This window comes from Leopardus geoffroyi, chromosome A2, assembly GCF_018350155.1.
Source record: "Leopardus geoffroyi isolate Oge1 chromosome A2, O.geoffroyi_Oge1_pat1.0, whole genome shotgun sequence".
In the NCBI taxonomy this organism is placed as follows: Eukaryota; Metazoa; Chordata; class Mammalia; order Carnivora; family Felidae; genus Leopardus; species Leopardus geoffroyi.
In genome coordinates this window covers 70,408,636-70,422,866 of record NC_059331.1, presented here as the reverse complement: position 1 = coordinate 70,422,866, position 14,231 = coordinate 70,408,636, and the positions used below count along the sequence as shown (strand labels likewise).

Here is a 14,231-nt window from a genome sequence, read left to right as displayed (position 1 = left end):
TTTTTTTTTGGTTTGTCTTGATTTCCTTTGTTTAGTTTCTTAAATTGCACATATGAATGAAATCATATGGTATTTGTCTTTCTCTGATTTATTTCACTTAGCATTATACCTTCTAGGTCTATCCATGTTGTTGCAAATGGCAAGATCTCATTCTGTTTTATGGCTAATATTCCATTGTACGTATGTGTACATATATATATACAAATATATATATGTGTATATACACACACATATATATAAATATGTATGTGTGTGTGTGTGTGTGTGTGTATATATATATATATATATATACACATACATATATATATGTATATACCACACCTTCTTTATCCACTCATCTATTGATGGACACTTGGGCTGCTTCATAATTTGGCTATTGTAAATGGTGCTGCAATAAACATAGGCATGCATGTTATCTTTTGAAATTAGTGTTTTGTTTTCTTTGGATAAATACTCAAGTAGTGAAATTATTGCATCATATGGTAATTCTATTCTTAATTTTTTGAGGAAACTTCATACCATTTTCCAGAGTGGCTGCACCAGTTTGTACTATCAACAGTGCAAGAGGGTTCCTTTTTCTCCACATCTTTGCCAACACTAGTTTCTTGTGTTTTTGATTTTAGCCATTCTGACAGGCGTCAGGTGATGTCTCCTTGCTGTTAAGATTTGCATTTCCCTGATAATTAGTGATGTTGAGCATTTTTTCATGTGTCTGTTGATCATCTGCCCATCTGGATGTCTTCTTTGGAGAAATGTCTGTTCATGTCTTCTGCCCATTTTTAATTGGATTATTTGTTTATTTGGTGTTGAGCTGTTTAAGTTCTTGATATACTTCCGATAGTAACCCTTTATCAGATATGTCATTTGCAAATATCTCCTCCCATTCAATAGGCTGTCTTTTAGTTTTGTTGACCGTTTCCTTTGCTATGCAAAAGCTTTTTGTTTTGATGTAGTCCCACAAAAAAAAGTAGCACTGGGATTTCCTGTTCTTTTAAGGAAATTGCCTTTTTTTGTTTGTTGTTTGTTTTCCCCTAGTTTTACTAAGATAAAACTGACAAAATTGTGTATATGTAAGTGTACAACAGAGTGATTTGATATACTTATGCATTGTGAAAATATTACCACAACCTGGTTAGCACATCTACCACCTTGCATACCATTTATTTAAAGTGTGTGATGAGAACACTTATGATCTACTCTTAGCAAATTACAATTATATAATACAGTATTATGAACTATAGTTACAATGCTGTACATTACATCTAAAGAATGGACATGTCTTATAACTGAAGGTTTGTAGTCTTTGACCACCACCTCTCCCATTTTCCCCACCCCAGCCCTGGTAATCACCACTGAACTCTGTCTCTATGAGCTCAATTCCTTTTTTTTTTAGAATTTACATATATGTGAGATCACTGAATTTTTTCCTTTCTGTCTCGTTTATTTCACTTCATATAATGTCCTCTAGGACCACCCATGTTGCCACAAATGACAGGATTTCGTTCTTTCTCATGACGTAATAATGTTCCATTACATCCATGCAGATGTAGGTATAGATGTAGATGTAGATTTAGATATCGGTAGGTATCACAACTTCTTTACCCATTTAACCATCGATATGTACTAAGGTTGTTTCCATCTCGTGGCTATTGTGAATAATGCTCCAATGACTATAGGGGTACATACATCTTTTTGAGTTAAGTTTTCCTTTGGAAAATACCCAGAAGTGGAATTGCTGGATCATCTGGTAGTTCTATTTTTAATTTTTTGAGGAACCTCCATCCTGCGTTTTTCATAATGGCGGCACTGATTTACACTCTCACCGACAGTGTACTAGGGTTCCCCTTACACCATGTCCTTGGCAACATTTGTCATCTCTTCTATTTTTGATAAAAGCCATCTTAATAGGTGTGAGGTGATATCTTATTACGGTCTTGATTTGCATTTCCTGATAATTAGTGAAGTTGAATACTTTTTTGTGTATGTGTCAGCCAGTTGTATAAGCCTTCTTTGAGAAACTATCCACCCAGGTCCTTGGCCCATTTTAATTAAATCATTACTATTATCATCATCATCACCATCATTATTATTGTTATTATTTATTACCATTATAACTTTTGCTATTGAGTTGTAGAAGTTTCTTATATATTCTGGATACTGACACCTTAGCATAAACATGGTTTGCAAATATTTTCTCCCTATCTGTGAGTTACGTTTTTGTTGATTGCTTCCCTTGCTGTGCAGAATCCTTTTAGTTTCATGTAGTACCACCTGTTTATTTTTTCTTTTGTTGCCTATGCTTTTGGTGTCATATACAAATAATCATTGTTAAGATCCATGTCAAGGAGCTTTTCCCCTACATATTTTTCTAGGAGTTTTCAGGCATTATATTTAAAGCCTTTAATCCATTGTGAGCTAATTTTTGAGAGTGGTGAAAGATAGGGGTCCAGTTTCATTCTGTTGCATGTGGCTCTCCAGTTTTCCCAATACAATTTATTGAAGGGATGATTTTCTTGTTGCCTTTGTCAAGGATTATTAGCCATTTATACATAGGTTTATTTCTGTCTCCTCGATTCTGTCCCATTCAGCTATTGTGTCTGTTTTCATGCCAGTATTATATTGCTTTGATTACTATAACGTTGCAATATATTATGAAATCAGAATGATACCTCTGGCTTCATTCCTTGCTGCTAATTCCTTGCTCTAATGCATACACTGTTTCACCTGATGATATCCCATAATTCACAGAAGCTTTCTCACTCTTTTTTCATTCTTTTTACTTTTTTCTTCTCTGACTGGATAAGTATAAATGATCCTGCCTTTCAGTTCACAGATTCTTTTGTTCCACTTGCCTCATTCTGCTGTTGGTGCTTTCAACTGCATTTTTCCATTTCATTCATTGTATTCTTCAGCTCCCCAATTCCTCTTTGATTTTTTTTATGGTTTCTATCTCTCTGTTAAACTTTTTATGTATTGTTTACCTGATTTCATTCTGTGTTTTCTGGCAGCTTATTGAGCACCTTCAAAACAATTAATTTGAATTCCTTATCAAGCAATCAATGTGTCTCAAATTTTTGTTTGGAAGTTGTCTTTTTAGATGTTCTACCTCTTCTAGGCTGAGATTTAGTAGATTATATATTCATGAGAATTATCCATTTCACACATATTGTGAAATAAATTTATAGACAGTGAAAAGAAATGTGGTTTCTAAAATTTCCTTGGTTTCAATTGTTTCCCCATTTCATTTATCATGTTTCTGTGTCTTCTTTCCCTATCTGCAACTTGTTTGAATCTTAAGTCTATGATTATAAGTAATCAACGTTACTATAAGCTTATGCCTATGTTTCCTCAATATTTTAGCTAGTTCTCCACTACAGGGTTGGGACATTTTTTTTTTTTTTTTTTTTTTTTTGTAAATGGCCAGATAGCAACTTTATGTTAGGCTTAGAGTTGCTTATTCAGTCTCTGATGCATATTCTTCTGTTTATTTAAAAATTCTTTTTTTTTCTTTTCTTTTCTTTTTTTAATTTAAATTCAAATTAGTTAACGTAAAGTGTAGTCTTGGCTTTAGGAGTAGAACCCGGTGATTCATCTCTTATACATGACACCCAGTGATCATCCCAAAGAGTGCCCTCCTTAATGCCTATCACCTGTTTTACCCATTCCCCCACCAACCATCCCTCTAGCAACCCTCAGTTTGTTCTTTCTCTGACTGACTTATTTCGCTTAGCATAATACTTTCTAGTTCCACTCATGTTGTTGCAAATGGCAAGATTTCGTTCTTTTTCATCACCAAGTGGTATTCCATTGTATATATTGTATATACATTGTATATACAATATATACATTGTGTGTATATATATATATATATATATATATATATATATATATATATACACACATCTTCTTTATCCATTCATCAGTCGATGGACACTTGGGCTCTTTCCGTAATTTGGCTATTGTTGATAGTACTACTATAAACATTGGGGTGCATATGCCCCTTCAAATCAGCATTTTGTATCCTTTGGGTAAATACGTAGTAGTGTAATTCCTGGGTAATAGGGTAGTTCTATTTTTTTTTCTTTTTTTCAACGTTTATTTTTTTATTTTTGGGACAGAGAGAGACAGAGCATGAACGGGGGAGGGGCAGAGAGAGAGGCAGACACAGAATCGGAAACAGGCTCCAGGCTCTGAGCCATCAGCCCAGAGCCCGACGCGGGGCTCGAACTCACGGACCGCGAGATCGTGACCTGGCTGAAGTCGGACGCTTAACCGACTGAGCCACCCAGGCGCCCCAGGGTAGTTCTATTTTTAATTTTCTGAGGAACCTCCATACTGTTTTCCAGGGTGGCCGCACCAGTTTGCATTCCCACCAAGCTGCAGCAACTTCTTACTTGGCATGTCTCCAGAGGCAAGAAAAATAAAAGCAAAAATGAACTATTGGGACCTCATCAAGATAAAAAGCTTCTGCACACTGAAGGAAACAATAAACAAAACTAAAAGTCAACTGACAGAATGTGAGAAGATATGTGCAAACGACATATCAGATAAAGGGTTCGTATCCAAAATCTATGAAGAATTTATTAAACTCAACACTCAACAAACAAATAACCCAGTGAAGAAATGGGCAGAAGACATGAACAAACATTTTTCCAAAGAAGACATCCAGATGGCCAACAGACACATGAAAAGATGCTCAACATCACTCATCATCAGGGAAATACAAATCAAAACTACAATGAGATACCACCTCACACCTGTCAGAATGGCTATGATTAACAACTCTGGAAACAACAGATGTTGGTGAGGATGTGGAGAAAGGGGAACTAAATATATACTAGCAATAAGAGTTCTGTTCCACATTATGACCAGGAATTGGTATCGTCAGCGTTTTGGATTTTGACAATCACTTAATAACATAAGATGTTAAACATCTTTTCATATACTTATTTCCCATCTGTATTATCTTCTTCGGTGAGGGTCCTTTCAGTTTTTTTGCACATTTTGTAATAGGGTTGTTTGTTTGTTTCTTATTGAATAGTAAGAGCTCTTTGTATATATTCCATAAAAATCCAAAAATGTCTTTTGCAAATACTTTCTCCTTGTCTGTGGCTTGTCTTCCCATTCTCTTGACATTATCTTTCTCAGAGCAGTTTTTAATTTTAACAAAGGCCAGTTTATCATTTGTTTCTTTCATGAATCATGCCTTTGGTGTCATATATAAAAAGGCCATCTAGGTGTTCATCTCTGTTATCATCTAGCTTTATCATTTTCCATTTTCCATCTAGGCCTATGATCCATTTTGAGTGAATTCTGTTTTTTGAAAAGTGTCTAAAGTAATTTGTTGCATGTGCATGCCCAGTTGTGCCAGCATCACTGGTTAAAATGACTATCTTTGCTCCACTGTATTACTTTTACCTCTTTGTCAAAGACTAGTGGACTATATTTGCTAAACTACATTTAAGCAAGTCCATTTCTAGGCTCTCTATTCTACTCTATCCATCTATTTGTCTATTGTTCTTAAAAAAAAAAAAGTTTATTTTATGAAAGAGCATGAGCAGAGTACAGGGACAGAGGGAGAGAGAGAAAAAATCCCAAGCAGGCTCCACACTCAGCAAGGAGCCTGTTACATGTGGGGCTCGATTTCACGACCCTGAGGTCAAAATCGAGAGTCAGATGCTTAACTGACTGAGCCACCCAGACACCCCTGTTTGTCTGTTCTTGCACCAGTCCCACACTGTTTTGATCATTGTAGCTTTATAGCAAGTCCTACTTTCAGGTAGTAACACTCCTCCAACTTTGTTCTTTTAATACTGAGTTGGCTATTCTGGATATTTTGCCTTTCCATATAAATATTAGAATCAGCTTGTCAATATCCACAAAATAACTTGCTCCAATTTTAACTGCCATTGCATTGAATCTATATATCAAGGTGAAAAAAAAAAAAAAAGACAATATTGAGTCTTCCTATCCATGAACATGGACTATCTTTCTATTTATTTAGTTCTCCTTTGATATCATTCATAGGACACTTGTAGTTTACCTCATGTAGGCTTTGTACATACTTTGTTAAATTTATACCTATTTCATTTGGGGGGGGTGTTAATATATATGATATTGGGTTTTAATTTCAAATTCCACTTATTCATTGTTGTTATATAGTGAAGTGAACTCGTTTTTGTATATTTACCTCATATCCTGCAACTTTGCAATAAGTGCTTATTGATTTTTTATTTATTTTTTTATTTTATTATTATTTTATTATTATTTTTTTAGAGAGAGCAAGAGAGTGAAAGCAGGTGAGGGAAAGACAGAGAGGGAGAGAGAATAGCAACTCAAGCAGGCTCCATGCCCAGCACAGAGCCTGATGTGGGGCTTGATCTCATGACCCTGGGCCTGGGATCATAACATGAGCCAAAATCAAGAGTTGACCAACTGAGCCACCCAGGAGCCCCTGGGTTATTTCTGATTTTCTACATAGAATGATAATGCCATCTGCAGGGGCAGATTTATTTCTTCCTTCCCAATCTGTATACTTTTTTATTTCCTTTTATTGTTTCATTGCATTAGTTAGGACGTCTGGTAACAGGAATTTACATAAGAACTTAAAAAAAAAGAATTTCCATCTCTCTACTTACGTTATTATTCTTGCATGTTTACTTTTTTCACTAAAATCCTTAACATATTAATCATAGTATTTGAAAATTCCTGGTTTGATAATGCTAACATTCCTGCTATATCTGATTTTAGGTCTGATGTTTATTTACTCACTTCAAAATGTTTTATTTTATTTTTTTGCCTTTTAGTATTCCTGGTAATTTTTTTTAAGTTTATTCTTCTATTTTGATAGAGAGAGAGAGTGTACAAGTGGGGAAGGAGCAGTGAGCGGGGGGGAGAGAGAATCCCAAGCAGGTTCCACACTGTCAGCATGGAGCCTGATGTTGGGCTTTAACTCACAAACCATGAGATCATGACCTGAGCCAAATTCAAGAGTCTGATGCTTAACCCACTGAGACACTTAAGTGCCCCATTCCTTGTCATTTTTTATGCAAGGTAGATATAATGTACTGGGTAAAAGAAATGGCAGTATCTAGTCCTTTAGTGATGTGGTCATAAGGAATAGGGGAGTGGGAGCTTTCTATGGTTCTATGATTAGGTCTTAGTCTTTTTGTGAGTCTATGCTCCTGGACTATGAACTTCACTAGAGCTTCTCAGTGTTTTCTTCTCTGTAGGCTGGACAGGATAGTTATAAGGGGGGTGGAGTTGGGTATTTCCCTTCCCCCAGGGAAGTCTGGGTTCAATAAAACTCCAGTGGGTAAGGCTCTGGTAAAAATTTTTCTCCTGAGGGCTGGTCTTGTTATGAAAAAGATTGTTCTGGCATATTTCAGAATGGTTCCTTTTCCCTCCCCTTTCCAGAAGCACAAAGGGATTGTTCTCCAGTATCCACAGTGAGGACCTGAGAGATCTCCCAGAGTTGACCTCACAAAAAAGTGTGGAAGCCTCCTCATAACTGGGTCTACCTAGAGGCTTTTGTACTCTCGTATTCGTTCAGACTCGACCTCTAGAAATTCATCAGTTAAAGTTTAAATTTCTTTTCCCCACACAGCTTCCCATGGAGGTTTCTTCTTGCAGATCTGTTCTCCGGTAAACTGTGATTTTTCTATCTCTCCCTGTTTATCTCTTCTATTTTTGGTGTAACCATTTGTTCTATGACCTCACCATACTGATGGCTGTAAGAACTGTTTCTCTCAGTTTGTTCATATTTTTACTTGTTAGGGTGCAGTGGCAACTTCTAAAGTCATTGCATCCCAGACCAAAAACTAGAACTCTCTCTTCATTTTATGGGTTTTTTTTTTTTCCATTTTTATGGTATTGCTGTGCTTTCTGTAGTATCACTATTCAGCCTCACATTATTTTATTGTCTTTCCATCTCTTTTTTGAGTTCCCTTGGTTCTGCTTTGTGACCCAATTGCTTAAGTAGGTTCCAAAATCACTGTTGAAAATGCTGCAAATTTTCTCCACATTGTAATGGTATCTTCCCGATGTTTTTTCTTCTATTAACAACATGTGATATTCCTGCTTTTTCTAATATTATGTATACAATTGAATTTTTTCCTTAAGTTTGAATTAGATGAATTTTTCTCAATCAACTATTATTAACAGGAAGATTCCCTAAAAGAGGGAAAGGATGAGGATATCTTTCCCAGCTAAAAAAGCCTTCATCTCAAGGGCATCCTCTTCTTATTAAGTGACAAACTTTATTCGTATATGGTGACTTGGGGTGACCAGATTTCCTTTGATTCGCATACCCATTCTGGTTTCGTAAGGGCTCCTATCACTGATGTTTCCTTCCTTACCTACACAATTAGCAGTGCCACCAGGGATGCAGTTCCTGCCTTATACAACAATCCCTCTTTTTGGAATGGTTTTTAAAAAATTCTGTAACCTCGGAACACCTGGGTGACTCAGTTGGTTAAGCGTCCAATTTCAGCTTGGGTCACGATCTTGTGGTTCATGGGTTTGAGCCCTGCGTCAGGCTCTGTGCTGATAGCTCAGGGCCTGGAGCCTGCTTTAGATTCTGTGTCTCCTTCTCTCTCTGCCCCCCCCCCCCCCACTCACAATCTGTCTCTCTCTTACAAATAAATAAACATTAAAAATTATGTTAAATTCTATAACCTCTGTTCCCTATATACTCTCCATACCTTTTTTTTTTTTTTTCCTCTCTTCCTTGCCCACTTCATACTCAGATATGCCTGCAAAAACTCCCTCTCTGGGTGTCTCATCCTTCTGAGAATAATTATTTCTTGATTTGGGAGATGGGGAATTGCAGAATACAACTTGCCACCCATGGGTCCTTTGGCTTTCTTCACCTGGACACCATTGTGGTTTTCCACAGTCATTTTGGGTTCGATTTATTTTTCATCCATTACTATTTGGTGTATTCTCTATCTCACAATTTTGCCTAAAAATTAAATTGTGGGTACTTCACTCATTCTTCTTGATTATACAGTTTTAGGAGACAAGATAGGAGAAGCATGGGTATAAATACATTCCATAGTGCTACCTGAATCCCAGAGTCCTAAATATTACTTTTAATCATTCACACCAAATACCTCTATCATAGCTCTATCAGTGATTCTAAAAGATGACAATAAATGAGGATTTTTAAGAAAATTGATTCTTGGACTCCTCCACCTAAGATCCTCATTTTGTCATTTTGGGGTGAAGGCTCATAATATTTTGTTTATTATAAAGCCCTCTGAGTGTTTCTGATGCATAGCATTTAGGACCTAATAAAATTAGGACCTAAAATTGGATGTTAAAATTAGCATTTAGGACCTAATAAAATTAAAACTCCTATTTCAACAAGAGGAAATATTTTAAGTAAAAGACTTATTACTTATATGTGGAATTTAAGAAACAAAACAGATGAACATAGGGAAAAGAGAAAATAAAAAGGGAGAGGGAAACAAACCATAAGGGACTCTTAACTATAAAGAACAAACTGAGGGTTTGCTGGAGGGGAGGTGGGTGGGGAAATGGGTTAAATGGGTGATGGGTATTAAGGAAGGCATCTCATGTTGGGATGAGCACTGGGTGTTATATGTAAGTGATGAACCACTAAATTCTAATCTTAAAACCAATATTATACTATATGTTAACTAACTAGAATTTAACTAAAATTTTGAACTAAACAACAAAAACTACTTCAAAACATATGTTTAAAACAAAAAAGATGTGATACACACACACACACACAGACACACACACACACACACACATATATACACACACAATGGGACATTAGCCTAAAAAGAATGAAATCTTGCCATTTGCAATGAGATGGATGGAGCTAGCATGTATTATGCTAAGCAAAATAAGTCAGTCAGAGAAAGATTAAATACTGTATGATTTCCCTCATATGTGGGATTTAAGAAATAATACAGATGAACATAGGGGAAAGGGGAAAAAAAAGAGAGAGTAAAGGAAACCATAAGAGACTCTTAACTATAGAGAATAAACTGAGGGTTGATGGGCGGGGGGGGGGGTGGGGGGAGTGGGGGAGTAGGTAGGGTAAATGGGTGATGGGCATTAAGGAGAGCATTTGTGATAAGCACTGGGTGTTATATGTAAGTGATGAATCACTAAATTATACTTCTGAAACCATTATTACACCATATGTTAACTAAGTAAAATTTAAATAAAACTTTGAAATAAAAGAAAAGAAAAAAGAAAAAGGTGTTTTAGGGAAAATCTGTGCTAAGAGTAACTATGTAGTTTTTCCTTTCAAAATATCCTTCTTTGAATTTACTTCAAGTTAGCCAAAATTACCTAAATTTATATTAAGATAAATTTCTTTGGCTGTATAAGTTGAACTAACTCCATGTCTTCCTGGGTTTAAAAGTTTGAAAAATTTAATTGTAATGTCATTTATGTAAATGTTGTATTCATAATAGGCAAATATAAATAAAGCACCACAGAAATAAATATAAAAATAAACACAAATAAAAAAAATTAGGGCCTTTTCGGTTGTGTATTGCAAAAGCAGGTATCGTATCGGTTCTCAGTATTCTAACATGTATACTTATGTCTGTGCTGTTCATTGACTAAACTATAAAAGTTTAGCAAAGGCTATAAATCAATATGAAAATTATTATTGGCACTAATCATACTGTATAGTCTAATCCCTCAGAAGACGGTCTTTATTTCCTTATACTCCCTAAGTAGTTATCATAATGTTCTGGCTACACAGTAAAATAATAAGAATATAAAGATTAGTTAAGGCAAGCTAATTTTGAAATTAAGTTTTTGGATGTAAAGTGTATTACTGGTTGCTTATTCAATTATTATCACTAAATTCAAAAGCAAAATCTTTATGTGTCCAAATGAGTCAAATGGGTACAAGCAATAGGTTAAATAGTTTAGGTACAATGGAGAAATCACATACCACAACTTGTCACAAAGATCAAAGTGTAAAGGCAAATAAAAAACTGAACCTACAGCAAGTTATCTCTTATTATACATTTTCATAGATACCCATATATTAGTTCAAATAAATAATGCTATAAAAATATGACATACTAGGGGCGCCTGGGTGGCGCAGTCGGTTAAGCGTCCGACTTCAGCCAGGTCACGATCTCGCGGTCTGTGAGTTCGAGCCCCGCGTCAGGCTCTGGGCTGATGGCTCAGAGCCTGGAGCCTGTTTCCGATTCTGTGTCTCCCTTTCTCTCTGCCCCTCCCCCGTTCATGCTCTGTCTCTCCCTGTCCCAAAAATAAATAAACGTTGAAAAAAAAAAAAATATGACATACTACATATCAAAGTTCAAATTTCAGGCAGAAAAGATTTCTTTAGAAATAAAATTCCAAAGTACCTCATCACTGAAGAAGTTCAAGATTTTGTTTAAAGGGTATAAAACTTTACCACTTTAAAAGAAGAAAAATTTTAAATTCAAGTGTTACAATTGTAATCCCCAAACAGAACATCAATTAACTATACCCTATATTCTCACCTGTCCAACCAGTATAAGCAGAGCAATCATGTGGGTCAGCTGTCTTGAGCCCCTCTTCCATTTGCTGTAGAAGATCTTTGATTTTGGTCTGGATTCGCCTTGTGAAATTATGAATGATCTGAGAACCAAAAAGAAGACATAAATTTAAATTGCATAAGAGTAGGGTAATATTGTAATAAATACTTTAGTAGTCTAACTTGTCAGAACATGAGACAGTAATCATATTACTTGGCCCATTTCAATGCTTCATTGGTTATAGGGTCTCTACTTTGATTTTATAAGGAAAATTGTTAAATGAGATAATGCCCTATATGGACTATAAGTCATTGGTAAAATTATAAAAAATAAGTTATAGAAACCAAAGGAAAAACTATTTCTTAAAAAAGATGGATTTGGGGCACCTGGGGGACTCAGTCGGTTGAGCATCCAACTCTTGATTTTGGCTCAGGTCATGATCCCAGAGTCGTGGGATTAAGTCCTGCATCCAGTCCATACTGAACATGGAGCCTATTTAAGATTCTTTCTCTCTCTCTCTCTCTCTCTCTCTCTCTCTCTCTCTCTCTCCCCCTCTCCCCTGCTTGTGCTCTCTCTCTAAAATAAAAATTTTTAAAAAGATGGATTAGACTAAACAAAAAAAGATGGATTCAACTAAATGTTAACTTCTACAAGTTAAAGAATATAAGAAAAAGATGATTCAAAAATTAATGACCAGGGGGAAATAACTGTAATAGAAAACAATATAATAAAAAAAGACTACAATAATACAGAAATAGATTTAAATTATTGATGTACTTTTTAAAAAGAAAAAATCAAAAATATTCAATCACTTAGAAATTATCGAAAAGAAAATAAATACAAGTACCATGGTTTGCCTTATCAGATTAACAAATAATAACATTGAAAAATATGAAGTCCCCATGCTGCTAGGAGCTACAGAAACAAGTATCCTTTTTCACTGCTGGTAGTCTTTCTCAAGAGAAACAGCAATATTCTTCTTTTTTTTCAATTTTTTTTTAACATTTATTTTTGAGAGAGCGAGCACAAGTGGGGGAGGGGAGAGAGAGAGGGAGACACAGAATCTGAAGCAGGCTGCAGGCTCTGAGCTGTTCACACAGAGCCCGACATGGGGCCTGAACCCACGGACTGAGAGATCATGACTGAGAGATCATGACTGAGCCGAAGTCTGATGCCCAATGGGCTGAGCCACCCGGGAGCCCCAGAAATATTCTTAAATAGGTAGCTGATAGTGTTCAGATTTTTATGTCTCTGATGATTTTTGAAAAATCTACTGCTACACAAATTGCTGAGGTATATTAAGATACGTGATTATGGTCATGGGGTTTTCTATTTACTCCTTTATTTATTTATTGCTTTCATGTATTTTGTAGTTCTGTTGTTAGACATAGACAAATTTATGACTGTATGTCCTCCTGACAGAGTGACTTGTTATCCTAATGAAATGTCCCTCTCTGGGACTATAGAGAAAATGTTTTTGTGTTATTGCACAGTTAGGGATTTCAGGGCAAATTTTACTGAAATTTGGGGTTCTGAACCAAAAGTAAACTTTAGGAATTAAGTTACAATTGAATATATTGTGAGGACTCCAGAGAGGTTTACTTAAACCCAGAGGTATGTGTTTACATTTCCGGGGGCTGTATATATTTCTGAGTAGTAAAACTGAAGACCAGTGGGCTTATCTTTTCATTGAGAGATTTATTTACACCTCCCCCCCCCCGCCAAAGACTTAGATATTTGCAATGAAACTCTCTCAGAAGAACGGAAGAAGTTTCCTCTATTCCATTTGTAAAAAGCAGAGAAAAATTATTTCTTTTTTTAATATTTGCCTACAATACATAGACTGTGTGTGGAGGACATCTGACCTGGCTTCATTGTGTTGTCCCATAGGCAAGACCTGAGACACGTGGAACCACTCACTGGCTATAGTCTGTCTGATAAATAATAAATCTCTGATCCAGAAACCTCTTGTGTACATTGAGGAAAAAATTAATTGATAAATAGTAAAAATCTAAATGAGGGTGAGATCGGCATCACTGCAGCATTGGGCACACCTTATTTTTGTCCTGCAATAATAAAAATAAATCCACAAACATAAGCGCTTCTGTGTGAGTTGTGGAACCCAGCGCCTTGCACCACGGGACCCACAGTGGGTTTAGCTCACCGGTCTACCAGATATCAGTACTGGCTGTAGAACCTACATGAGACTGTGAATTGGTTCCCACCCCTCTCAGATGTGATCTGGGAATGCATGCAGAACAGTGAGTTAAGCAATCACTTTCAGATCATAAAGCCTTTGGGGGAAGTCCGAAAAGTTCCAACATCCACTAGAGGAAAAAAAACAAGTTTGTAGGCACTAGATTGGGTAAGACCTTGTCTTTATCAACATCACCCCTTCTCGAAGGTGGTATAGCACAGGGCTAAATAGATGGCCTGTATTTTCTCCCACAGGGACAAGGGAGAGCCTGGGCATGAATGAATGCCCAGTTTTCAAATTTGTGCAGGACTCTGCTGAAGAGACTCATTTTTCTCTCACGGCATCCAGAGCATCACTTAGAGAGCTCCATGAATGGGGAGAGGAGGCAAATCAGGGCTGTTGTATATAAGATTCTCAGACAGCATAAAAGGGATATAGTTCCTGCTGATGTATGTGTTCCAGACTCCATCAGGTTCATGAAAAATCAAGGAAACATGACATACCCAAAA

The 14,231-nt window shown here is 36.2% G+C and overlaps 1 protein-coding gene across 1 annotated transcript in view; it reads right to left on the bottom strand.

Annotated features, from left to right (window-relative positions):
• The window catches only part of LANCL2 (LanC like 2), a 59,800-nt gene that overhangs the window by 23,641 nt on the left and 21,928 nt on the right, over positions 1 to 14,231 (bottom strand). Inside the window, exon 2 of the mRNA XM_045494309.1 lies at positions 11,511 to 11,628. Coding sequence (XP_045350265.1) covers positions 11,511 to 11,628 — 118 coding nt within the window. The remainder of the gene's footprint in view (positions 1 to 11,510; positions 11,629 to 14,231) is intronic.